At 41.5% G+C, this 27,648-nt stretch overlaps 1 protein-coding gene across 1 annotated transcript in view; it reads left to right on the forward strand.

The window, feature by feature from the left end:
* Window positions 1-27,648, forward strand: part of CCDC178 (coiled-coil domain containing 178) — a 368,653-nt gene that overhangs the window by 114,599 nt on the left and 226,406 nt on the right. Inside the window, 3 exon segments of the mRNA XM_077809023.1 lie at window positions 2,007-2,069; window positions 5,541-5,702; window positions 18,190-18,303. Of these exon segments, the coding sequence (XP_077665149.1) occupies window positions 2,007-2,069; window positions 5,541-5,702; window positions 18,190-18,303 (339 nt within the window).

Raw genomic sequence — 27,648 nt, forward strand, 5'->3', positions numbered from 1 at the left:
TAGGCAAAATTTTCTGGCTCCAGTGTTCTGGGTGTGCACACACCTAAGTGGAATACATGTCTGCATCACATCTTGAAGAACCACAGTTGCAGTAAGTAACAGTTTCTTTCTGTCCCAGTGAAGTGTTATATATTCCAGTTTGTTCAGTGTCCTGTATAATAAGTATGCTAGCGGTCTCAGTCCATATCCTGGTGTCCAACTGTTTGTGTCACCAAATTATTATCGTGGTTGCCACAAATTGATAATCTTAACAAAGATGCTGAATCAACCCAAGGATGGAGTTACACTTTCATTGTCCAGAACAGGATTGATTGAAGTTGTGTGCCTTCCATAAGTAGAGTGTGAGCAATATCAAGTAAAGAACCTGATAAGTAAGGAATTTCAGTCTCTAGTACACTTTTCACAAGCACTAAATTAACTTGAAAGTGTAAGTTACAGAAAGAAAACAAAAGCCTATATTCTGGTTAAACTACCTGAGATTTTAATTATATCAAGTTATGTTAATCTGCTTTATGTTACAAATCCTAAACTAAAGATATACAATGCATAAATCCCAATCTTGGGATATTAGGCCCCTATTGTAGTGGAAGAGCAGATGAGGAGCCTCAAATGAGAGAGTGCTGGAACAAAGTTCAGATTTGCATATGATTTGTAAACAAAGTAACTTCTGTGGAAAACAATGGAATGCAGGGAAGGCACTGATATATAAAATTACTCATTTGCCATTCATGATCCCTATAGGTAACATATGTTATACCAATAAAATAAAAACCAGCAGGATCCTATTAAACGGGAAAAGGCAAAATACCACATCTATTGTGAATACAGAAAGAATCATCGTAAGCAGTTAGTTATAGCTATATCATTCCATTCAATCTCATATTTATTCATGCATTCATTCTCACACACACACACACACACACACAGGTTCTGCAAGGTTGTTACCATAGTTACCAGCCTTAGAGTTGCTCATGCCAAGCCACTGGCCAGGTGGCCTGGACATGAGGAGGGAGCAGGGCTTTGTCAGATGCACATCTGATGCTCCTGGAAGTTGGTTTGCAGAATCAGACCCCAAAGTTCTCACTTTCTATAGTCCATTTTTATAGGAATTTCTTCCTATGCCAGTCTATGGGAATTGCTTCATCAAGCTGTTGCTGAATCATTCAGCAGATAGCATATTCCTGACGGCTCCGTGCTGCTAGATGTTATCTTGTTCTTTGGTTCTCCCATTCTTGAGGCTGTTGGGTGGATTCCAGTCTGCCCTCCTGGGGTCCTCTGGTTATTTCCACTTGATGCCTTCTTCAGCCGATGGACACTGGATTCTTAGGCTGTCACCTCCCTGATCATTCAGTTATTATCCACACCAAGCATCCATCCACATACATCCTCTTTCTCTGTTTTAATCACAATTGTTAACACAACAAAAGGGCAGGGAGTCTCTGGGTGCTGTTTCTGTTGTTACAGAGTATTGCTTTGAGTCTCTGTCTGTGTGAATTGCTTTGAGAACAGACTCTGTCTTAGAATGTACTAACGCAATTAGCAGCTGGCAAGTTTCACACATAGAGGGAGAGAAACAGTACCAAAAACCAAGAGACCTCTTAATTAGTAATACCCTGGAATTTAAACTATGGGGAATCAAACTCATTTGTGATTCTAATACAGAACTTCTTTAATCCAACACATATAGGTATTGAGTATATTTAATGATTGCTATTTATAAAAGGTAATTGAACTTACACCTTAGAAAATTCTGTTGCCTTTCTTGTACTTTCTGCTTCATTCGTTTACTTCCTGTGCCTGAATCCATATTGTCATAGTGCCAAAATAGTAATTTCCTTTCTCTTTATTCATTATTCATTTTATTATACAGTAGATAGGACACAGTTTGAAAGCTGTTTGTCTTTATAATAATGTCAGTATTAAATCATCATTGCAATTGTTATTTAATTTGCTTTTGTTATACATTATATTGTGGTTGTTAATTTTTTAAATTTTTTTGTTTTAAGAATTTGGAAGAGAACATAAAAAAATTAATTCGAGAGGAAAGAGGAACATGGCAACTGACTCAGGTAAACAAGACATTTACATATTTATTTCATGTATAAACTCCTTTTACATATATTTTTGTTTTAACATTGTAAATTTTTCTGTAATAAAACACCTTTTTTAACCAACCTGGATTGCAGACAAATAGTTCTCTCCCTAGCTGTTGACATATGCTCTTTGGAAAACTGGCAGTATCTGATTATGGATAAACAGTTGGAATTAAAATAATGATATCTAATTTTGGAAACTACTGTGAATTTCTGACTCTTTTTTTTAAAGGCATGGTTATCTTTGTCATAAACCTAACAGGTATTGGTTTGCTTTGCAATAATGATTTTCTTCCTTTTTAGCTTGCTTGTCTAAACCAAAGAGCAGTGGCTTTAGTGATAAAAGTTCCCCATCAGTAAAGAATTGGACTCCTGACATGAATTTCCAATATTTGAATTACCCATTCTCTAGATGTCTTCACTAGGACTAGGAACAGCTTAAATACTTTAATTTCTTCATCTCCTTTAATGTAATACTTTGTTTACAATGTGGTAGCCATGTTGGCCCCAGGATATGAAAGAGATAAGGAAGATGATGTAATATCTATTATTGGACCAGCTTCTGTTGATGAGCTTGGCAAGGTTGTGGGATTGTTTGAAGGCCAGAAGAGGGGGGTTGAGAAAAATTTCTTTCAGGATGTCAAATATGTTTGATGATACCCATATGGGTTCCAGTTTGGGGTGGTAAGTGACAACTAGAGATGTGCTGTCAGTGATTTTTTTTTTTCTGTGTTGAAGCAGCTTTTCTTGCGGTATTTGGGTGACCCTTTCCATGATGCAATCTAGTTGTCTGGTGGAATGTCCTTGTATAGTGACAGCTGTTTTAAGTATGTCTAGGAATCTATGCCTGACTATCTTTTAAGTGCAAATTCTGTGCTAACATATTTTTTGTGTGTCTGGGGTGGTTGCTGGATCTGTGGATGTAAGTGTGGTCATCTGAGGGTTTCTTTCATACAGTAATTTGTAGGATTCCACTGCTGAAGCTAATTGTGATGTCCAGGAAGTTGATATTGGTGTGGCAGTGTTCTAGAGAGAGTTTGATGGAGGAGTGATGGTTGTTGAAGTTGTGGAGGAAATCTATGAGGGAGTTTAAGTTGTCTGTCCAGAGGATAAAAATACCCTTGATGTATCTCAGGTATAATGTTGGTCTCATGGTGCAGTTGTCCAGTAATTTTTCCTTGAGGTGGCCCATGAAAAGGTTGGCTATCCTAGTACTCATGGCTGTTACCATGCTATGGACAAAGTGTTTATTGTTAAATGTGAAATCGTTGTGGTTGAGGATGAAATGGATGCATCTGGCATTGTGTTTTGAGTGGATTTCTGAGCATTTTACATTATCTTGTAGGTATTTGAGGCAGCCAGCGATGCCATCGTGGTGAAGGATGTTGGTGTATAGGGAGGTGACAACCATGATGACAAGGATGGTGTCATGGGGGAGGTTGTTAAAGTTGCAGAGTTTCTGGAAGATGTTTGTAGTGTCTTGGAAGAAGCTGGCCCTTTGTGTGGTGAGTAGTTTGAGCATGGTTTCTGTGAGTCTTGATATTCCTTCAATAAGATTGCATCTGCCTGGGTTCCCTTGTTTGTGTGTCTTGGGAAGCATGTAGAAGGTCCCTAGGATGGGGTTTTGGGGGTGAGTTTGTAGAGCGTGTTTTTTTTTTCCTAGTTGTCTGAGGAAGGATTTGATGGTATTTTAAAATTCCTGTGTGAATTGTGGTGTGTGGTGGTTTTTTTAGTTCTTTGTAGTAGGTGGTGTCAGAGAGTGGTCTGTTGGCTTTGTTGACATAGTCATAACAATTAAAGACTACGATAGTGCCCACATTGTCTGCTGGTTTGATCACTATCTAGTGGTTGGATTTCAGGGTCCGTATTGCCGTCCTCTTTGTGGTAGAGATTGTGGTGGATATAATGTTCATTGAGCATTTTACAGTTGATTTTTGCCTGAAGCAGTCAATGTAATGATCCAGTCTATGGTTTCGTCCTCTGCACAATGTCCAGTCAGATAATACTTTTTTCTTATGGCTGTCCATGGGGAGGTGATAGTTGTGGGTGGTGTTTTCTTTTCTGTGAGGTGGAATTGATGGAGGAATTCTTCTAGTTCTCTACATGATCGTATGTTACCAGGTTCTGTGGAGGGGCAGAATTTCAGTCCCTTGGAGAGTACAGATGCTTCATTTTTGGTTAAGAGTAGTCTTGATAGGTTAATGATTTTGGGGTATCACGTAGTGTTCATGTGCTGGGTCATGGTGTGTTGGTTTCTCCAAGAGATGGTGTTCTGTTGGTTGTGCAGTTACTGTAGTTGGTTTCACTTTTTGTGTGTGTTGGATGGTTGGCATCAGGTATTTTAGATAGTTGTTTTGGGTTTGCTGCATGAACTCCAGATAGGCTTCCTGATATTTTTTCTTCCAGTGTGTGGGAACATGTGATGACTTCTTGTTGGAGGTGGTCTCTTCTGAAGCATATATGGTGCAGATGGTTCCTCAGTTTTTCTGGAGTCCTTTTCCAGAGCTGCTTTGCATATTTGGAGTCGTAAGTAGTGGCCAGAGAGGTATAGAGGTGCCCCAATAACAACTACATGGGTGAAACTAGACAATCACTGCGATTGTCTGGTTTGAATGAACTCACACAGGGAAAAATGATGAAAGGCAAAAACACCATATCACCCATTTGCAAACACTTTTCACAAGGTGATCATTCCATATCTGATCTTTCAATACTCAACCTCAAAGGAAACCTGCACAACACTTTCAAAAAGCGAGCTTGGGAACTTAAATTCATAATGCTGCTAGACACCAAAAATCAGCGTGACTGAACAGAGATGCTGGTTTCATGCCTCACTACAACAATTTGTAACACACACCTGCATGCTAACCCACTTCAATCCCCTTTTTCAGAATAATCTAACCTTTATTGCCCCCTCCATTTCAGGTGGCTTCCTACAACAGGCATTGCCACTTATGCTTAGCAATCTGTCTCAATGTGTATTTAGCTCAGACACTGATTTCTTTCTCCAGACCTGAAGAAGAGATCTTTGTAGTTCAAAAACTTGTACCTTCTACTCACTAAAGTTGGTCCAATAACAGTTATTACATTACCTGCCTTATCTGTTTAATATAATACTGACATTTTGTATTTTTTTCCCTGTTCAGTCCCTTCAATGTGTTTGTCAATTCTACTGGCTACTCTGCCTTCCTTATTTCATGCAGTGTTGATGACATATTCTGGCTCAGTGGCTAACTTGCTCTCATTCTGTAGATATTCCTAATATCACTGAGCTGTATTTGTTAACTCCTGATTTTGTATATACACATATAATTAATTTGTGGTTCTGTTCATAGCATTTCGTTAAGGATATGAATGACCTTTCAAATTTGGAATTTTTAAAATAGATTGTTCTTCTTTTGCTTCTGATTTCAATAAGCGAAAATTAGTTTTATGTCTTTTTAACAGGCCAGGATTAAAGCAATGTATAATGAGCTAGAGCAAAAGAAAAAAGATAGCATCAAGACAAAAGAAGAAACTATGAAAAGGATAGCAGACATTGAGGGACCAGTAGCTGAACTCGAAGCACAATTTATTGAATATAAAAATATACATAAAGAAAATATTGAGGTAATTTTTCTTAATTTACTTTTTAGACAATAATTTAGAATGCAATTTAAAACACTTGTGATTAGTTTTGGTGTGTTTACTAATAAACTTACTGGTATTATTGGAAAAAATCAAGGAAAATCAGAGTTAAGGATAAAATTCAATTCTTATGTTTTGTAATTATGCCTTGGGATACTATTTCATATACCTCATTCAGTGACTATATATACTGTAACATACAACAGTTAAGAATTCTTAACTTTCAATTCACATGCCGTAATTGGTAAACCTTCTTCATCTCTCAACTTTTATGTTGTCTATTTTAGTTATTACAAAAGCAAAGAACATATAGCACCGGCTTAGTATGTTTCCTGTACGTTTCTGCTTAGCTGTAAGTTCCAGACCTGGACAGAAGGCAACCAGCCTTTCATCTGCTGCTAGCTTTGGATTCTCTCCTCTTTTCAGCCTTATGGAAAGAGCAATTGAACAAGAAATCCCTCTCTCCAGGGAGATCTACCTTGGGTGTGAAGGAGAGAAAGGGGGAGATTTGTGCCAGGGGTAAACCTCTTACAGGACCTTAACTCCAGGTCCCCAACCCCACTTGTCCTGTTTTTTTTTATATAGGTCACCCTTCTCCGGGCTCTATTTTCCTTGCCAGTTATTTGTCTTTTGGAAGGGTCTTTCTCATATTCCCAATCTGGTGCCCTTTATCTCACTCCCGTCTTATCATCCTTGGAGGGGAGATTGACTAGCCAACCTGCTTCCCCTTCATCAGCTGTTCAGTGGTGTCTGGCTACTTTCCATATATCGGAAAGTGCAATGTCAGTGAGATGGGACATTTCTCTCTTTCTGCCCTACAGGAAAATTGTCAGAAAAGCAAACTGCTTCTGTGTCCAGAAATTCTAACAAGAAGGGTGCGTTGGCCTGCACATGCTCAGTAGATTTTCCTGTGCTCCTGACTGAGGGTGTAAGAGACCATGCAAGCAGATGTCTCTCCAGTTCCTTCTTACTGCCACATAGCCTGAGTCAGAATCCCTGTGTTCACAGATCTTTCCATTTTTTTCTCTCTTGACAGAGCCTGTTAATAGATTTGTAAATAGTTTTTATACATCATAGCTTTTATATTAGTATATTTAGAGTTTTATAGTATAGATAGTATAACTTGTTTTTCCCCGATCCAGAGGACTCCCTCCTCACTAGAGTGGCTATACTGAGTATGCTTAATCAGTGCAAATTGGAAACAATAGGGCAGACGATCCCCAAAACATCACCAAGCAATTCTTCTTCGAGTGCTGTTCCTGTGGGTGCTCCACTTCAGGTGTCGGTGCATCCTGGTGCCGTTGATTGGAGATTTTCGGTAGCAGTGTCTCGTCAGGGTATGTGTGTGTGTGCGCACTAGCAGTCTCGCGGCATTGCTGGTGCCTCATCTGGTAGGTGCACACTCATGCTTGCAAGGATAGGTCCCTATCCAGGACTGTCCACAAGAAATGCAATCTCTCCCCGAGCCATTGAGAGCAGGTGAGCCTTCATGTATAAAGCCTAAGGGACTGGCACTGCTGAAGACGCTAAGGCTGAAGGGTAGATTTGAGCAAGAAGAAAGATCTATCAGTTCCGTCGGTGACTCTGGCTCCAAAACACAAGAACTGTCATCTGCTGGTTCCATCTAGGAGTGTGGGTCTGGACTCATCGCCAGCACTGGCTCACTTATCCAAGGACTGCACTACCTCCCAAAACATGCCAGAACCATTGGTATTGACAGTTGGAACCCCCGGACACTGGGATTTATAGACACCTATACAACATTGGAGAATATCTTTCTCCTTTATCTGTAGCCTCCCATCCTCTCTGGTCTGGCCTTCTTGAGGGACGTTTCTACACCAGAGTGTGTACTACTACTTCGGTGTCTCAAGAACCATCTCATCTCCAACTGTCAGGTAGGAGTGCTCCGGTACTGATGGCCCCACCGTTGGAAGGGGAGCAGTTTTCAGATTTGGGTGAGTCAGACTTTCTAGCTGCTTCTCTAGCTTCTCAGAGACAGCCAAGCCCTGACAGGCAGTTGAGGAGATCTGAGCGCTACCCGTCTAGATATGATTTCCCCAGGGACCTCTGGGATCTGATGCCAGGAAGTCTCTCTCAAATGGCTGACCCCTCTTTCTTGCCTTATTGTGACCAACGGGATCCTTATGGCAGACAACTGGAATCCGCCCAGGAATCTTACCACATTTCTCCTTCCTGGCTCCCACTGGATCCGTCGGAGTATGAGGAAGAGGACATTGATCTGGACCAGCAGATCAGGAATCTCATTCTTATTTCCAGACAAAGCAGTCACTCCTTCCTCTCCACCAGATGATCATAGGCAGTGCTAGGAACTGCTGTAGAGGATTGCCAATGATTTCCAGATACTGCTGGAGGAGGTCCAGGACCAAAAATACCACTGTCTTCTGGATGTTTTGCAACCTGCAGGCCCAAGTAAGGTGGTGGTGGTTCCAGTTACTGAGGCCATCATAGAGCCATCTACACTGGTCAGGCAGTGGTGCTATAAGGAGGGCTTTTGAGACCACTGGGAAGCATTCATGGACAGAGGATTGTTCTCGTGGAATGGACTCTACCTGAGTAGGGAGGGCAATAGACTTCTGGGATGGAGGTTGGCACAACTTATTAAAAGAACTTTAAACTAGGAACTCAAGGGCGATGGTTGGGAGACGCTCATGTAATCTCCATGCATGATTCTAGCATTGACTGGGAGGAAAATCAAGTGAGAAAGGATACAGCAATGGAAAAGGGAGCAGCAGTGTATAGGAGAATGGACATTAAGAGGGAGGATAGTGCATATATCAATTAAGCAAATAATCAGGTAGGTGATACTGGCAGTAGAATGACTGTACTCAAGTGTGTGAGGAATCTGGGCAAAGCTAAGGAGAAACTACTGAGATGTCTGTATATCGATGCAAGAAGCCTGGGTAACAAAATGGAGGATCTAGAACTACTGGTGCAGGAAGTGAAATCAGATATTACAGTGATAACAGAAACGTGGTGGAACAGTAGTCATGACTGGAATATAGGCATTGAAGGGAATGTGCTGTTCAGGAAAGACAGAAAATAAAGGTAAAAATGGTGGAGTAGCATTGTATATTAATGATAATCATAGAATATCAGGGTTGGAAGGGACCTCAGGAGGTCATCTAGTCCAACCCCCTGCTCAAAGCAGGACCTAATCCCCAAGTAAATCATCCCAGCCAGGGCTTTGTCAAGCCTGACCTTAAAAACCTCTAGGGAAGGAGATTCCACCACCTCCCTAGGTAACGCATTCCAGTGCTTCACCACCCTCCTACTCAAAACATTTTTCCTAATATCCAACCCAAACCTCCCCCACTGCAACTTGAGACCATTACTCCTTGTTCGGTCATCTGGTACCACTGAGAAAAATCTAGATCCATCCTCTTTGGAATCCCCTTTCAGGTAGTTGAAAGCAGCTATCAAATCCCCCCTCGTTCTCTTCTGAAGACTAAATAATCCCAGTTCCCTCAGCCTCTCCTCATAAATCATGTGCTCCAGCCCCCTAAACATTTTTGTTGCCCTCCGTTGGACGTTTTCCAATTTTTTCACATCCTTCTTGTAGTGTGGGGCCCAAAATTGGACACAGTACTCCAGATGAGGCCTCACCAATGCCGAATAGAGGGGAATGATCACGTCCCTCATCTGCTGGCAATGCTCCTACTTATACAGCGCAAAATGCCGTTAGCTTTCTTGGCAACAAGGGGCAACAAGGATATGAGTCAGCATATCCTTGTTGCCCCTTGTTGCCAAGAAAGCTAACCACAGCTTCTCATCCACTGTAACCACTACGTCCTTTTCTGCAGAACTGCTGCCTAGCCACTCGGTCCCTAGTCTGTAGCAGTGCATGGGATTCTTCTGCCCTGCTGCACTTGTCCTTGTTGAACATCATCAGATTTCTTTTGGCCCAATCCTCTAATTTGTCTAGGTCCCTCTGTATCCTATCCCTACCCTCCAGTGTATCTACCACTCCTCCTAGTTTAGTGTCATCTGAAAACTTGCTGAGGGTGCAGTCCACGCCATCCTCTAGATCATTAATGAAGATATTGAACAAAACTGGCCCTAGGACCGACCCTTGGGGCACTCTGCTTGATACTAGCTGCCAACTAGACATGGAGCCATTGATCACTACCCGTTGAGCCTGATGATCTAGCCAGCTTTCTGTCCACCTTATAGTCCACTCATTCAGCCCATACTTCTTTAACTTGCTGGCAAGAATACTGTGGGAGACCGTATCAAAAGCTTTGCTAAAGTCAAGGAATAAGACTGTAAAGAAATGAGAAGTGATGGAATGGATAAGACAGTGTCTGTTTGGGCCAAAATAACTTTGGGGAATAAAGCTACTAGAGGTTCCCCTGGGAAACTGCTTGCAGTATGCTACAGACCCCCAGGCTCCAGGATAGAGACCTCTTCAATGTTTTTAATGAAATAAATATTACTTAGAATTGTTGTGATTATGGGAGACTTTAACTTCACAGATATAGATTGGAGTACAAGTGCTACTAATAATAGTAGGGCCCAGATTTTCCTGGATGTGATAGCTGACATTTATTCACCAAATAGTTGCTGAATCAATAAGAGGTGACTCCATTTTAGATTTGGTATTGGTGAATATTGAGGACCTCATAGAAGAACTGGTTGTAGGGGACAATATGGAATTGAGTGATCATGAAGTAATTCAGTTTAAATTAAATGGAAGGATAAACAAAAATAGATCTGCAATTAGGGTCTTTAATTTCAAAAGGGCAAAATTTAAAAAAATAAGGAAATTAGTTAGGAAAGTGGACTGGACTGAAGAACTCAATGATTTGAATATGGAGGAGTCTTAGTTTCTGCAACTTTTGATTTAAATTAATTCTGTCTGAAGCCTGCATCCCAAGTAAGAAAATAAAAATTTGTAGGGAACGGTTGCAGACCAAGCTGGATGAGCAGGCTTCTCAAACAGGTGATTAAGAGAAAGCAGAAAGCCTACAAGGAATGGAAGATGGGATGGATCAGCAAGGAAAGCTACTTCTTGGAGGTTGGAAAATGTAGGGATAAAGTGAGAATTGCTAAAAGCCAAGCAGAATTGGACCTTGCAAAAGAGATTAAAACCAATACTAAAAAGTTCCTATAGCCATATAAGTAAAAAGAAAAGAAGTGGGACCACTGAGGATGGGGTGGAGATTAAAGATAATCTAGGCATGGCCCAACACCTAAACATACACTTTGCCTCAGTTTTTAATAAGGCTAATGAAAATCGTAGGGGTAGTGGCAGGACTGCTAATGGGAACGAGGATATGGGAATGAAAATTACCACATCTGAGGTGGAAGTCAAACTCTAACAGCTTAATGGGACCAAACTGGGGGGGTGCAGATAGGCTATCTCCAAGAATATTCAAGGAAGTGGCACATGAAATTGCAAGCCCAATAGCAAGGATTTTTAATAAATCTGTAAACTGTAAATCTGTATCTTATGACTGGAGAATTGCTAGTATAGTTCCCATTTTCAAGAAAGGGGAAAAAAGTGATCCGGGAGACTACAGGCCTGTTAGTTTTACCTCAGTTGTATGCAAGGTCTTGGAACAAGTTTTGAAAGATAAAGTAGTTAAGGAAATACAAGTAAATGGTACTTGGGATAAAATATAACATGGTTTTACAAAAGGTAAATTGTGCCAGACCCAATCTGATCATCATCTTTGAGAAGATAACTGATTTTTGTAGCCAAAGGAAATGTAGATTTCAGTAAGACATTTGTTACAGTTTCACATGGGAAATTATTAGTTAAACTGAAGAAGATGGGGATTAATATGAGAATTGAAAGGTGGACAAAGAACTGGTTAAAGGGGAGACTACAACAGGTCATATTGAAAAGTGAACTTTCAGGCTGGAGGGAGGTTACTAGTGGAGATCCTCAGGAATCGGTCTTGGGACCAATCATATTTAACATTTTTATTAATGACCTTGGCAAAAAATAGTGGGAGTGTGCTAATAAAATTTGCAGATGACACACAGTTGGGGGTTGCTGCCAGTGCAGAGGAGAACCGGAATATCATACAAGAAGATCTGGACGACCTTGAAAACTTGAGTAATAGAAATGGGATAAAATTTAATAATACAAAGTGCAAGGTCATGCCCTTGGGGACTAACAAGAATTTTTGCAATAAGCTGTGGACATATCAGTTGGACGTGACAATGGAGGAGAAAGACCTAGTGTATTGGTTGATTACATGGTGACTATGAGCCTCCAATGTGATATGGCCGTGAAAAAGGCTAATGCAGTCCTAGGTATTTCCAGTGGAGACAGGAAAGTGTTAATGCCATTATACAATGCAATGATGAGACCTCATCTGGAATACTGTGTACAGTTCTGATCTCCCATGTTTAAGAAAGATGAATTCAAACTGGAACAGGTGCAGAGAAGGACTACTAGGATGATCTGAGGAATTGAAAAACCTGCCTTATGAAAGGAGATTGAAAGAGCTAGGCTTGTTTAGCTAACCAAATGAAGGCTGAGGAGATATATGTTTGCTCTCTATAAATACATCAGAAGGATAAATACCAGAGAGGGAAAGAGTTATTTAAGTGCCAATGTGGACAGAAGAATAAATGGTATAAACAGGCTATCAACAAGTTCAGGCTTGAAATTAGATGAAGGTTTCTAACCATCAGAGGAGTGAAGTTCTGGAACAGCCTTCAAAGGGAAGCAGTGGGGGCAAAAGACCTACCTGGCTTCAGGACTGATCTTGATAAGTTTATGTAGGGGATTGTATGATGAGACTACCTACAATAGCGTGTAGTTGATCTGCAACTGCTAGCAGCAATTACCTCCAATGGCCAGTGATGAGGTACTAGATGGGGAGGACTACAGAGAATTCTTTCCAGGTGTCTGTCTGGTGGGTCTTGCCCACATAGTCAGATCTAATTGATGCCTATATTTGGGGTCGGGAAGGAATTTCCCCCCGCATCAGATTGGCAGAGACCTTGGGAGGGATTTGCCTTCCTCTGCTGCATGGTGGATTCTCTGTAACTTGAAGTCTTTAAATCATGATTTGAGGATTTCAGTAACTCAGCCACAGACAGTAGGTCTTTACAGGAGTGGGTGGGTGAGGTTCTGTGGCCTGAATGTGCAGGAAGTCAGACTAGATGATCATGAAGGTCCGTCTGGCCTTAAAGTCTGTGAGTCTATGAGAGGTGCTATTTTGTCCCCCCAAGGGAGCTGAATTTCTTTTCTCCCATCCCATCCCCAACTCTCTGTTGGTACAGGCAGCTATGCAGAGGGCTAGGTCACAACATTAGAAGACCACCCTGACTGACAAGGGCTCAAAGATGTTGTATCTCCTTGGGAGAAAGGTCTTGTCCTCTACAGGCCATATTGCTAGCTATCAGGCCTTGTTAGCAAAATACGATTTTAACTACTGTTCCAGGCTTGTGGACTTTAAGGACAAACTTCCTCCTGAGAACAGAGCCCAATTTCAGTCCTTCATAAAGGAGGGCAAGTTAGTGACAAGAACATTCCTTCAGGCTGCAGAGGATGCAGCAGATACAGTACACAAAAGCCTAGCCACTCGTATAGCCATGAGGGAAGGATTCTTGGCTACAGAGAATTCTGAATTTGCTGAATTTCTTTTCTCCCATCCCGTCCCCAACTCTCTGTTGGTACAGGCAGCTATGGAGAGGGCTAGGTCACAACATTAGAAGACCACCCTGACTGACAAGGGCTCAAAGATGTTGTATGTCCTTGGGAGAAAGGTCATGACTGCAGTAGCAATACAGGTCAACCAGGCAGGGAAGGCACAATCACACACAAACATCAGTAAGCACAAGGAAACTGGTGGCATACCACATTGTGAGTGTCATTTGAAAATCAGGAAGACGTAGTATTTCAGATTCAAGCAGCCAACGCCAAACCAACTGAAAACTTGGTCCATAGCATTGTTCTGAACTGAGATAGAAACACATAATTCCAAGCATCCCCATTTAGTGGCTGATAAGCTTGTCATAATGCAGTAAAAGAAACACCTTATTTTCTTTGAACCTAGTACATCACTCTCTATGTTCAGGACCCATCAATATTCCAATTTATTGTCCCTAAGTGTGAATAATGATGGTATTGACATGTCATATGGCACTGGTTCTCCCTTTGTCCTTTTCTTTCTGTGACACTAACAGCATCCCAGTGCAAGAAGGCAAGGGGTTATTTGCTATCTGGTAGTAAGTTAAGTGACCAGTTCAGTGTATCCCAACTCACTAATGTCATAACCTTGAAGGTATCATGTAAGATACTAATAGAAAGCTAATAACATACCAATCATTAATATTATTTGTGATGTATGGACTGAAGACAAATGCAAAATTACAAACATATTGGAAATTATGTTATCAAGGTGTGTCTGCCAGGAAAGTCTAAAGCTACTCCACCCCAGACAAAGGAATGTGGTTCTGCCACCTTGAAGGTATTTGCAATGTACAATGAGACAATGGGAATGCAATGTACATAGAAGGTAAACAGGGGGAGGAGATATTCTCTCAGCAGAGTGAAGAGATTCCAGGAAGCAGATCAATTTGCATTTTAGTAAACACCAGTGGGGGAAGAAACTTTTTTCACCACTAGACTCCATGTCACTTTCCTCACAGCTTGAAGGTACTTTACTTTGAGGGGTAATCTTCAGAAGAATCCATTTCAAGTTGCACGGGCTATAGAAGGGAGGTGCAAAGAACCCTGAGTTATCTTTCACCTAAGAACCAAGCACTTTGGACTTTGTGGGAGGATGACGGGGTGATCAGTCATTTTGCTGAAAGATAGATGGGTAAGGAAACTACCTTGAACAAAGGCTATAGTTTGTCTTGTTAAGCTTAACCTCTTGAAAGTGTTTTTCGCTTTTATTTTTGTGCAACCATTTCTTACTCTATCCTTTATACCTGTATGCACTGAAAATGGAGGGGGACTGATAAAGGGTATAAGGGATATATGTGACAGGTATGTCTTGAATCATTAATAACTGATGATTCCGTCTGGCCATCAAAAATGAGAAGAGCTATTCACCTTTGTTTATCCCAAAATAAGATTCATTTATGAAGACAATAAGAAAATGGTTCATGTAATGTGAGACACTTTGTCTAACGGCCCATAGATTAGCCAAGGTAAGCTATACCAAGTTCATCAGCAAGCCTTTGAGCATCTTTACATTCACCTGACACCTTAATCAGTAGTATACTCAGCTGCAACCTTATTTTTCTTGCCACAGGGGTAAACAGAGGATACAGTGAACATCTTCCACCTGCAATTCCATTCTCTCTAGTTCTAAATCTTTTAAGAAACAAATTTGATAAGATGGTCAAGAACCCCCAATGAGTCATGCCTCAAATCTCTCTTTTCCTGGTTTTTTTCAGACTGATTCTCTCCTCCTCCCCCTCCCCCCTCCCCCAGGAAACATAAAACAGGATTTTTTCAGAAAAATCAGTGTTAAATATAGTTTAAAAAAAGAGATTCCAGTTCGTGCCCATTCCCAGTCCCCTTTTTTGTGTATCACTTTCTTGAGAAGAAGCTAAAGATTGCAAGACTCAGGAATCAGAGTAGCAGCCGTGTTAGTCTGCATTCGCAAAAAGAAAAGGAGTACTTGTGGCACCTTAGAGACGAACCAATTTATTTGAGCATAAGCTTTCATGAGCTACAGCTCACTTCATAGGATGCATCCGATGAGAGACTAACCAATTTATTTGAGCATAAGCTTTCCTGAGCTACAGCTCACTTCATCGAATGCATTCGATGAAGTGAGCTGTAGCTCACGAAAGCTTATGCTCAAATAAATTGGTTAGTCTCTAAGGTGCCACAAGTACTCCTTTTCTTTTTAAGACTCAGGAAGCGGTTTCTGCAGGGTTTGTTGATAGCCTATGTATTATCCTCAGCAGAATAATTTAGGGCTTGTCTACATTTGAAATGCTACAGCGGTGCTTTAGTGTAGACGTTATCTGTGTTGACAGGAGGGGTTTTCCCATCACTGTGGTTAATCTACCTCCCTGAGAGGTGGTAGCTAGGTATGAAAACTTCCATGACTTCTTCCAGCTCACATGAATCTTCTTTTGCAGAATCACAGTTAAGCTAGTGAAGACTTCCATCTCTGTTGGAAGAATTTTCCCAAGCAATCTCATCTACAGTTTACTCTGAGTTCAGTTTTCTTACTATTGAGTCAGACTTGTCAGTCTAGACCCTCCTCTTTCTCTGCCTTCACTTCCTACAGGGACTCAATTTTTCCTTTCTTTCTCTTCTCTGTGTAGCTCCTGTGAAAGACTACTTACAATATTTAAACTACCCAATCTCTCAGATGTAGAATAATTTTTTTTGAAAGTATGTTAAAATAATTGAGATAGTTTATTTGTGATGCAGGTATAATAAGTCACAACTGCTACATAAAACTACAAAAAGATATTTCTAATAGCTAATAGTATTTTCAAAACAACATGTTAATGGCAGTGACTAATGTTGTTAGCCCCTCCCTAAGTAAAATTTAGTAGAAACAATGTGACAAAGATCACATCATTAGTCTTCTGGAGGCCTCAAGGGGTGTGGTATGAGTTATATATCCTTGTCTTTAGCTGTATATTTGTTTCAGTCTTAAAAGCTTGGAAACTATGTTTGCACAAGCAGGTTTGTATCTGAATAATATTAAAAAAATGTTGGTAATTTCATGGAAGAACTTAAACTCTTTGATTAAAAATTGAAAGTATTGCAAGTGAATCAGAATGTGAATGCTATATTTAATGCTGTTACATATGATACATAATTTCATAACTTATCAAAGAAAACACTTTGAATAACTTTATCATTGTATATTTTTTGTACACGTACAGAGTAATTTACAAATTTTACTAGTCATTATATATGTTAATAACTACTTCTATCATTTAATAGTTTGCACTTATACCGATGATGTAAATATGTTTAGTACAGCAGATATGAAAAAAAAACTAATTTTCTGGATATGTTAATTAATAATACACTGGATTAGTGAATGATGTAAAAATGAGAAATCCCAATATGCTATTCTTTCTCTTCTTACAGTTTCTTAGTAGCTCTCCTAAGTACTATTTCCCTTGTTAGTTCACAGTCACTAAACCATAAGTATTTCTTGTCTCCCTTATGCTATTTTCATGTAGGCCGTTCAGAACACACATTTTGAAAATAGTGTTGTAGCTGTGTTGGGCCCAGGATATTAGAATGTAGCGAAGTAAAGATTCACCAGCACGGCGCCTCCTGCTGGTCATCCTGGGAATTAGCTCTTGTCCAGCCCGGAGCGCCCTCTGCAGGCCAGTGTCTTGCCAGCTGCTGGTCCTGTGTCCCTCCTGGACCCCGGTGCCTTCACCTTGGAGTTCTGCCCCAGCAGTACCCCCTTATTCTGGGTCTGCCCTTCCAGGGGAACCCCCAACCCTTTAAACCCACCTTGCCTCAGTGGCTACTGCCAGTTATCATCTAGCCCCTGCTCACTGGGGCAGATTGCAGTGTAATAGCCACTCATCATTGGCAAGGGGTTAGGACCTGCTGCCTCTGCCTAACCCCAGGCTGCACTTTTGCAGCCCCAATACCTGCTTTGGCCTTTCTCAAGGCCTGCAGCCTGGGGGTTTACCGTGATGGAGCTCCCGAGCTCCTCTTGCCTTTTCCCAGCCCTGCTCTGTTCCCTGTACCCTGAGTTCCCAGGCAGCTAGGTCCTTCCCTCTCCACCACTAGAGAGAGACTGTGACCCAGCTCCTCCCTGAGTCCTTATATAGGGCCAGCTGTGGCCTGACTGGGGCATGGCCCCAGCTGTGGCTGCTTCCCCAATCAGCCTACCCTATTGGTTCCCCGGAGCAGCCCTTTCCCAGGGCTGTTTTAACCCCTTCAGGGCTGGAGCGGGGTGACCGCCCCACTACACTGAGAGACAATGTGAGTGAGGTACTACCTTTTATTGGACTAACTTCTGTTGGTGAGAGAGAGTTTTTCAGCTTATCCAGAGCTCTTCTTCAGCTCTGGGTAAGCTCAAAAGCTTGTCTCTCACCAACAGATGTTGGTCCAATAAAAGATGTTTACCTCACCCACCTCGTTTCTCTATTTTTGAACATAGAAAGTCTATGTGTTAGCTGGCAAAATAAACTCATAGAACCATTGGGAGGAAAGGGGTTTGCTTATAATCAGTGGTGAAACAGTGATATTTTTCTATATGACAGAATACAATATATGAATCAACATAGCTGTGTGTGTGTGTGTTTAAAATGCTATTTATATAGTTTGAAGTGGTTCTGAATGTATACACACAAATATATAATGTAGCTACTAAGTGAACTAGATAAAAAAATGTTTAAGTGAAACTAAAGATGAACTTATAAATTGAAACTTTTAAAAAAGAGTATTTAATAGCTAATGTGTTTTATAATTTCCCAAAGAAGAAAAGGACAATTACTTTTGAATACTAACACATCTGTCTATGCATATATTTTCCAGAAACTTTATAATCTGAATCAGAAGATGCAAAAACTAGATGAACAGAAGAAACAAACAGAACAACAACTGGAGCACAAAAAGAGTTACATGATGAATCAATTAGCTGATATACAGGTGAATAGTGTATTATCTGCAAGTTGTTTTAAAACTGCAAATTTATTAGGCTTAATTCCAAAGGTTAACCTGTAATTTCTACTCAGTTGCTCTGAATTTGTGTCTGTGTGTACATACTATATATGCTATTTTCTGTCTCTTGCTTGAACTAACCTATCAGATCCATAGCCTTGAGACAGGGTAAAGTACAAAGCAGAATTGATATTGGGGTCATTGAGAAGTCCTATGTTTTCTTCATTTGCTACACTGGCTCAGATAGCTTGGGGGGCTTTAGAAAAGCAATGGAGAAAATCAATAAAGGAAGAAAAAGATTTTGGCTGTAATAGAAATTGCCTGCTGATTACACTTTTGCTCAGTAGATGGCATCTTCTTGTAAATGATGGTTTGTATCTTCTATATTAGTTACTAAACTGTATAATCCACAAAGAGAATTATTTAGCATTTTATTACTGAACACCACATTTTATATAAATATGATTATAAGCAGGTATAAGAAATAAGGATTTTCTTTTCAGGATTCTTTTTATTATTGTTATCCTTTCATTTGTGTAGCATATAAAACTAAGTAAGATATCATACTATCAAGGACGAGTCATATAGTTTATAGGTAAACAAAGAGAAAAAGCTTTTGGTTTAACCATAGTAGCCTTTTTATTTCGTATATATTGTAATTTTGGTAGGGAAAAATTCATCCCCTGAACAGGAAAAAATTACGTTCGGGACCAGGAAACTCAATGCTGATTCTTTCAGATTGCTCCCTTTGGGGTGGGAAGACAGAGTCTATATCTACACTACTACGGTAAGCCGACCTACACTACACAACTCCAGCTATGTTATTCACATACCTTATGCTGAGTTACCGCAGGGTCTACACCGCGGGGGGTCGATGGGAGAAAATCTCTCATTGACTTACCTTACTCTTCTTGTCGGGAGTAGAGTACAGGGGTCAACTGGAACGCGATCTGCAGTCGATTTGGCGGGCCTTTACTAGACCCGCTAATTCGACTGCCAGTGGATCGATCTCAGAGTGTCGATCCCGGCTGTAGTGTACACCTGCCCTAAGTTTTTTGTCTCCATCCTCTTAACAAATGTGCAGAGGTTGAGATCTACCAAAGCAGCAAAGACACTGATACAGAGGTCAAGTGACTGCACTGTTCTTCAGGGCACTCCCTTCCTATGCTAACACTTCCTTTGCAGATGTGTCCAACTATCTGCTGTCCCCTAACCCACCACTCAGGTGATGTTTCAGTTGGAGGGGTATGCCACAGAATGTAATGTGGAATGGGGCAGCACATTATGTTCTGTGAGGACATCTCCAGAGATTTGAGTCAGTAACAGCAATTCTATATGTAAAAATATTACAAACTTAGTCTGATATGGTATCTTATAGCTCTGGAGGGCTAGCAAGAGGAGTTTTAGACTGCTGTAAAGAGGATTCTTCTTTGAATAGTGTCCCTATGGATGCTCCACTTCAGGTGCGCGTGTGCCTCCATGCACCTTTGATCAGAGATTTTCAGTAGCAGTGTCTGTTCGTCCTTCGCATGTGCCCTGCACATCCTCATGCCAAGAATATATGGGACTGTGTGAGCCAACCACCCTCAGTCCCTTCTGAACAACCCTTGGCCTGAGATGGAGTATCCAGAATGCCCTCTTTACTCAGGCTGTTCTTGGTGTAGTTTAGTTAGTTAGTTAGTTTGTTGGGATTGTTGTTCCCCTTTTATTAGCCTTTTTCCTGATTGAGGGGTGGTTTTAGACTTGTTTTCTGTGGTATGGGAGGATCCCCACACTCTAAGCAGTGTCTTTCCTGCCAGGCAGCTATCCTGGTCAATGACAAAGTTTCTTGGTGCCTCTGCAGTTTGGGGGACACCCATATCCCGAGTAAGTGTAAGACTTGCTCCTTCTTCAAAAGCAGATCTCAAAAAAAAAAATCAGAGAGATTAAATTCAAATTATTGGTGATTGAGCAAGCCCTAAGACTGGTCTCTACCTGAGCTCTGAGAACCGCCTTGCACCCTGGCCTCTAAGCACACTTAGTACCCCCATCAACTTCAGGATCCTTGTCACTTAGAGCCTCAAGGGATACTATTGCTGCTACCCCACCCACCTCTGGGTTTTGGTCATTGAAATTCTCAGGGAAGCCAGCATCTGCCTCAATATCAACAGTACAGGGAGCTTCATATTCTAAGTCTCTGGGTACTGATAAGAAAAGTAGGAGTCCTAGATCTCCTTCTAAGATGTCTCAGTCGCTGTCTGAGAAAAATGTTCTGGAGACCTCAGTTCCCAAAGGGAGTTTTGTTGAGGCTTCCTGTGTCTCTGGTACTCTGAGGATATCTGAAGTGTCCTCTAAGAGTCATACTACTACCAAAGAGGATATGGTACTGAAGATGACTTCGTCTTTGGGTAGTCCTATCCATACCAGTAGAAGTTCTGTGCAGAGTTGTATCACATCAAACACTTTTGTATCCCCAGTAGCTATGCCATTATCCTATAGCTCTGCATTGGTAGTGCTGGAGTCTGACCCCGGACATTCTGATACCAAACACTCAGGGTCCGTAGCACACACAAACTCAAGACAGATATAAAACATGGTACCGAAAACGGAATCCTGTGGAGGCCATCTAACTCCTGCCTACGTACCATTGGTGCTGTAGAGTTTAGTATTCAAAGGACCTTCTTGTCTTGAATGAGCCAGAGTACCTATTACTGGCACCGGACATCTATTTGCACCGAGATCCTCCAGGTTATCAACTCCATATTTTTCACTGGGACCTCCTTCTATACCGACTTTGACCATCCAGAGTGAACAAGTATCACCTCCCCTTGAGTATGTTGACAATGACTCTTCTGAGAGATTTTGGTACAGGATTCTCTTGCTTATTCTGTGAGACAACATTCTCCTGTCCATTCTGAGCGGACAGATGACTTTGACCCTTGTCTAGCTGGTATGATCAACGGAAGATGCTTCCTCCCATGCCCTATGGGCCCCACAATGTTCATAAGAGCCCCGAAACACACTCAAGGAATATAGGCAGAACCATTTTCCACTGTCTTCACTCCGACCAGTAGAGGAGATCTTTGAGGAGCAGGAGGTAAGGGCTGACAAGTAGGCAACACCTCACACAAATATTTCATCATCATAGCCAGATGAGGCTGTAATGCCTCCACCACCTTCCATGGCAGATGACCTTAGACAGTTCCAGGAGCTGAAGAAACTCATTGCTTATGCTTCATATGCCTTTATAAGAGTCCAGGATTCCTATCATAAACTCCTGGACATTTCCGTTCGTGTTGCCCTCCCGGTTTTTTGCTAGAGCCTGCTAAGATCATCTGTAAATATGCTGACAAAAAATGATTCTGTTCCAGCCAAGGACTCAGAGTTTTTATTTTAACACGCAACACCAAATTCCCTGGTTGTGGACAGTTAATGAGTGCAGTAGACAACACAGTGCTAAGTCTACCCCTTACAACAAAGACCAGAAGTGACTCGACATCTTCGGTCATAAGAGTTACTCCTCTGCAACATTGCAATTCAGAATAGCTAACCAACAAGCATTCATGTGAAAGTATGACTTTCTGAATTATAATAAGTTTAACACCTTTATTGAGCAGTTGCCAGAGGAGCACCACAAGCAATTTAAAGCCATCATAAATGAAGGGCAACTCTTAGTGGAAACATCATTCTCGGCCTCCTTAGATTCAGCTGATACTGCAGCACAGTCAGTCCATTTCCACTGTGATTGTGATGCAACAAGCTTCATAGCTTCAGTTGTGCAGCTTCCATAAGAGGTGCAAAGTACTGTTGAGGACTTGCTTTTTGATGGTCTCAAATTGTTTGCTGAGTCTACCAATGACATTCTTCATGCTTTAAAAGATTTGAGGGCCACACATAGATCCCTTGGGATTTATATACCTGCAAATAAAAGAAAATTCAGCAGGTCTCAGACAACTCAAAGATTTTGCCCAGTTTCTTTCTCTAGTTTCCATAGACCTTCTGAACCACCTGCCAAGAGTCCTAGGTTCTCTAAAAAGAAGCTACAAACTGCAGCAGCTACCTCATCCCAGCCATCTGTTTTGTCCAAGTGCCAGTTTTGAGTCCAGATCATCCATTCCACAAGATTCTACAGCTGTGCTATCCTATCCTCCTCCCCACCTTTGGATAACACCTCTCCCCCTTTCAACCTGCATTGGAGAGAATAACATCCGACAAATGAATTTTTGGAGGTCGTAATATCAATTATTCAAACTATTTCATTTCCATCCCTCCATCCCAGCCCCCTTCCCCATCCCTTTTCAGTGACCCATCTCACAATCAGTAGGTGAGACAGGAAGTCACTTCCCTTCTATGCTTAGGAGCTATAGAACCAATTCTAGTCCAGTACAAGGGAAAGGGGTTCTGTTCCAAGTATTTTTTGTTCCCTAAAAAGAATGGAGGATGGAGGCTTATATTATATGTCAGATTCCAAACAATTATGTGAAATAGCAGAAATTCAGGATGGTGACCCTTGCAGCTGTAATTTGCTCCTTAGATTCTGGGGATTTGTTTGTGAGTTTCAACCTTCAGGATTTATATTTTCATGTCACAATTCACCCTTCTCACAAGAAGTTTCTTCATTTTACAGTCAACCACAATCACCTCCGATACCATGTGCTCCCCTTCGGACTCTTCTCTGCCCAAGAGTATTCTCAAAGATAATGGCAGCTCTAGTTGCCCACCTACGTTGACTAGGTATAGTTGCTTTCCTTCATCTCAATGATTGGCTTCTCAGAGGTCAATCTTAACCAATGACAAAGTCTCTGTTCCACAGTTTAGGCCTTCAACACAATCTCGAAAAGTCTGTTTTGACCCCAGTTCAGTGGATAGATTTTATAGGAACTTTTCCAAATGGTGCAATAGCCAGAGTTTACCTACTTGTGGACAAGTTCACACACTTGAAAATCATATTGCAAGAATTCAATTAAGTTCTCAAACGTCGTCAAGAAATTGTCTTCAGCTATTAGGTCATATGGCAGCTTGTATCTTCATAGCCCAACAAACCAGATTAAATCTCCTGTGTTTCCTGGGATAGTTCAGGACAGTTTATATAGTGAACAAGCACAGTCTGGACACGCAGGTGTCTGTTCCCTATCAGGTTCTGGACTCAATCAGTTGGTGGAAGAATCCTGTATGGGAGTTCATTTCATTCCTTTAGTTCAAGCTCTTTCTACCATCGTTATTACATCAGATGCATCCTGCTGGGATGGGGAGCGCATCTGAGACCACACACCATCTAAGGCAAATGGTCTCCCCATGAGAGTCTTCTGAACATCAATTATCTGTAGTTGAGAGCAGTCAGGAATGCTTGCACTCACTTCTTTCCGCTGGTCTGAGCCAAATCTTTCAAGACTGCCACAGACAACGTAGTCTGCATGTTCTACATCAATTGTCAGGGGAGGGCGTGCTCCCCCTCACTATGTACTTAGGTGGTAAAACTCAAGAATTGGTGCATAGCCAACCAGGTAGTCATCTCCGCTTCTTACCTCCTGGGTATACAGAACACCACGGCTGACGAACTCAGCAGACACTTCTCCCAGAGTTGGATTCACAAGTCATCAACAGCATATTTTTGCCACCATCACCAACACAAAGTGAAGTAATATTACTCAAGAGGGGGACTTGATCCTCAGTCACTAGGAGATGCCTTCCTTATTTCATGGGTAAGGAGTCTTCTTTACACTTATCCACCAATGCTGTTGCTCGTAAAATTTCTCAGCATGGTCAAGCAAGACAAGGATAAGGTCATATTGATTGCACCTATTTGGCTGAGACACATTTGGTATCCTTCATTGATTCGACTTGCTTCTCGTCCACCACTGACCATTCCAGTCAGTTGCTGCCTGTTGTCTCAGGATACTCAAGTGCTTTATCCCAAATTGGAAGTTCTGTGACTCCAGGTGCGGCTCCTAGATGGTTCTCTGGTATAGAGACTTCCTGTTCAACAGAGGTACAGCAGGTGTTGTTAAACAGCAGAAAGATATCTGTGATAAATACTTGCCTTCAGAAATGGAAGTGATTTCACCAGTGCTGTACCTGTCATTAATTCTCTCTTGTTCCCTCTTCTCTTTCCACCATCCTGGGCTACCTGCTAGAATTAAAAAGGTCAGGTCTCACTATGAGTTCCATCATGGTTCATTTGGTGGATATTGTGACACTCTGTACCTCAAAGTAGTACCCTGGAACTCACATATTCACCACTGTGATATTATTATGATGTGTTTTGTACAAAGTATGCCTTGTGCTATATCATTTAAAAAGTCTTAATCTGTTGAACATTAATATCATGTTGAATTGTATGTGCTATCATTGTGTGTGAAGTTATGAAGTATTGCTATATATAAGGATTTAGTTGGGGATTGGTCCTGCTTTGAGCAGGGGGTTGGACTAGATGATCTCCTGAGGTCCCTTCCAACCCTGATATTCTTTGTTTCTATGTTACTGAAATATGTTGTGAGGTTGGGAATGCCCACGGCTAGCCTTTCAGTTACAACAAAAGAGTAGCCATCACTAGCCAGATGGTCATCAATGGCTCATCAACACACAGTCCATTCTTCCTGAGGCTTCTTGGAGAAGGTACATACACCAGGAGGGGCGGGCTAACCACATCACAGCAAGGATCTTTCTAGCAGCTGGAAGAAAGTATAAAAGAGAGACAGTGACATCATCGCTAGGCCTCTCTTCCCCCTCATCTCAGCACCTGGAAGAATGTCTGCAAGGAAAAGACATTGAACTGGGAAAGTTTGGTCCCAGGCTGGAAGGTAGTCCCTTGAATTGAGGAACTGTAACCTCCTTGTACCATCTTGCAGGGTGAGAAAAGCTGTTTGATTCAACTCTTGCTTAGACTAAAAGTTTAGGATTTAGAATGTGTTTGCTTTTATTTTCTTAATGTAGCTATCTCTGACCTTTATGCCTACCACTTATAATTACCTAAAATCTATCTTTCTCTAGTTAATAAACTTATTTTAACGTTTTATCCTTACCAGTGAGTTTGTCTAAAGTACTTGGGAAATCTGCTCAGGTTACAAAGGCTGGTGCTTGTCCACTTCCCTTTGACGAAGTGGTGAACTAGGTAATGAATTTACACAGACCAGGTTTCTAACCAGTGCAAGATGGTACAGTTCTGAGGTGCAAGACTGGGGAACTGGGGGGAATTCACTGGAGCGTCCCTATTGATGTTTCATGAGTGACTGGAAGATGTTTCATGTAACTCAGCTGGGTGTGTCCTTGCCTGTGGATGTCTGTAAAAGTGCAGTGCCTGACAGAGGTGGTAGCTTGACATCAACATCAGAATGTGAGAGGCAACCTAGGCTGGTTGGTTTGGAGGGCTCAGCAGTCCCAGGTTGCACACCGGGGACCCCATCACAGCCAAAACAGCCTTTTGCTTGTCTGTGGAAGGTTTTTCAATTTTTGCTTGCCCCACACTGTCAAGTTTCCTCAGAGGACTGATTAATCTTTTTCCACAGATCATAGAACTTACTCCAGTATGGGACTTGAACCTTGTCCTTAATTACCTTGTGAAATACTCCTTTGAGCCAGTAGCTATGTGTTTGGTGCTTTACCTGTCCATGGAAACAACTTTCTTGGTGGCCATCATTTCCGCCTAGAAAGGTGGAGAATTGAGGATTTTAATGGCAAACCCTCCCAGTGTTTTTCAAGGAAAAGGTTTCATTACAACCACACCTCAAGTTTCTACATAAAGTGTCTTCTGACTTTTATATTAACCAGAATATTCATCTTTCATTTTTTTTCTGAAACCACATCAGACTAGGCAGGAAGCTGTCTTCCATACCTTGGACGTCAGGAGGGCATTAGCCTGTTGTTTGGACAGAACCAAACCATTCAGAAATCAAGTATCAGAAGGATAACTGTGTTAGTCTGTATCCACAAAAACGAGGAGTCTGGTGGCACCTTAAAGACTAACAGATTTATTTGGGCATAAACTTTCGTGGGTAAAAAACCCACTTCTTCAGATGCATTGAGTGAAAATTACAGATGCAGGCATAAATATACTGACACATGAAGAGAAGGGAGTTACCTTACAAGTGGAGAACCAGTGTTGATGGGGCCAATTCAATCAGGGTGGATGTGGTCCACTTCCAATAATCGAGGAGGAGGTGTCAATATCAAGAGTGGGAAAATTGCTTTTGTAGTGATCCAGCCACTCCCAGTTCCTATTCAAGCCCAAATAAATGGTGTTAAATTTGCAAATGAATTGTAGCTCTGCAGTTTCTCTTTGAAGTCTGTTTTTGAATTTTTTTTTGTTGAAGGATGGCTACTTTTAAATCTGTTATTGACTGTCTAGGGAGATTTAAGTGTTCTCCTACTGGCTTTTATAGGTTACTATTCCTGATGTCTGATTTGTGTCCATTTATTCTTTTACGTAGAGACTGTTTGGTTTGGCCAATGTACGTGGCAGAGGGGCATTGCTGCACATGATGGCATATATCACATTAGTAGATGTGCAGGTGAATGAGCCCCTGATGGTGTGGCTGATGTGGTTGGGTCCTCTGATGTTGTTGCTAGTGTAGATATAGGGACAGAGTAGGCAACAGGATTTGTTACAGGGATTAGTTCCTGGTTTAGTGTTTCTGTGGTGTGGTGTGTAGTTGCTGGTGAGTATTTGCTTCAGGTTGTGGGGCTGTCTGTAAGCAAGGACTGGCCTGCCTCCCAAGGTCTGTGAGAGTGAGGGATCATTTTCCAGGATAGGTTGTAGATCAATGATGATGTGCTGGAGAGGTTTTAGCTGGGGGCTGTATGCGATGGCAAGTGGTGTTCTGTTATTTTCCTTGTTGGACCTGTCCTGTAGTAGGTCACTTCTAGGTACCCGTCTCACTCTGTCAATTTGTTTCCTCACTTCCCCAGGTGGGTATTGTAGTTTTAAGAATGCTTGATAAAGATCTTGATAAAGAAGAATGTTTGATAAAGATCATTCAAAAAGTCTCCCAGGTTGTTTGTTTCAAATGGGGACAGATCTAAAGGATCCACAGTCTCCACCCAGAGACTCTTGAGATGGATCTCTGAATGTATTATTTCATATTATGACTGTGCCAACATTCAGCTTCCTTGTCTCAGTCTTCTTCTGTGTCATTACTCAAAGATGTCCCAGTTGCTGCAATTTGTAGAGCTGCAATTTGAACTTCAGCACATACTTTCTCCACCCAATATGATGTGGTTCATGCCTCCAGATCAGATGCTGTAGTTGGCAGTGCAGTTCTGTCTTCAGTATTACTCTGTTTGGAAGCACCCACCTCCCTGTGGAGATACTGCTTCAGAGTCACCTGAAGTGGAACACCCATTAGGACAATACTTATG

This window comes from Eretmochelys imbricata, chromosome 2 (genome assembly GCF_965152235.1).
Source record: "Eretmochelys imbricata isolate rEreImb1 chromosome 2, rEreImb1.hap1, whole genome shotgun sequence".
Taxonomy (NCBI): domain Eukaryota; kingdom Metazoa; phylum Chordata; order Testudines; family Cheloniidae; genus Eretmochelys; species Eretmochelys imbricata.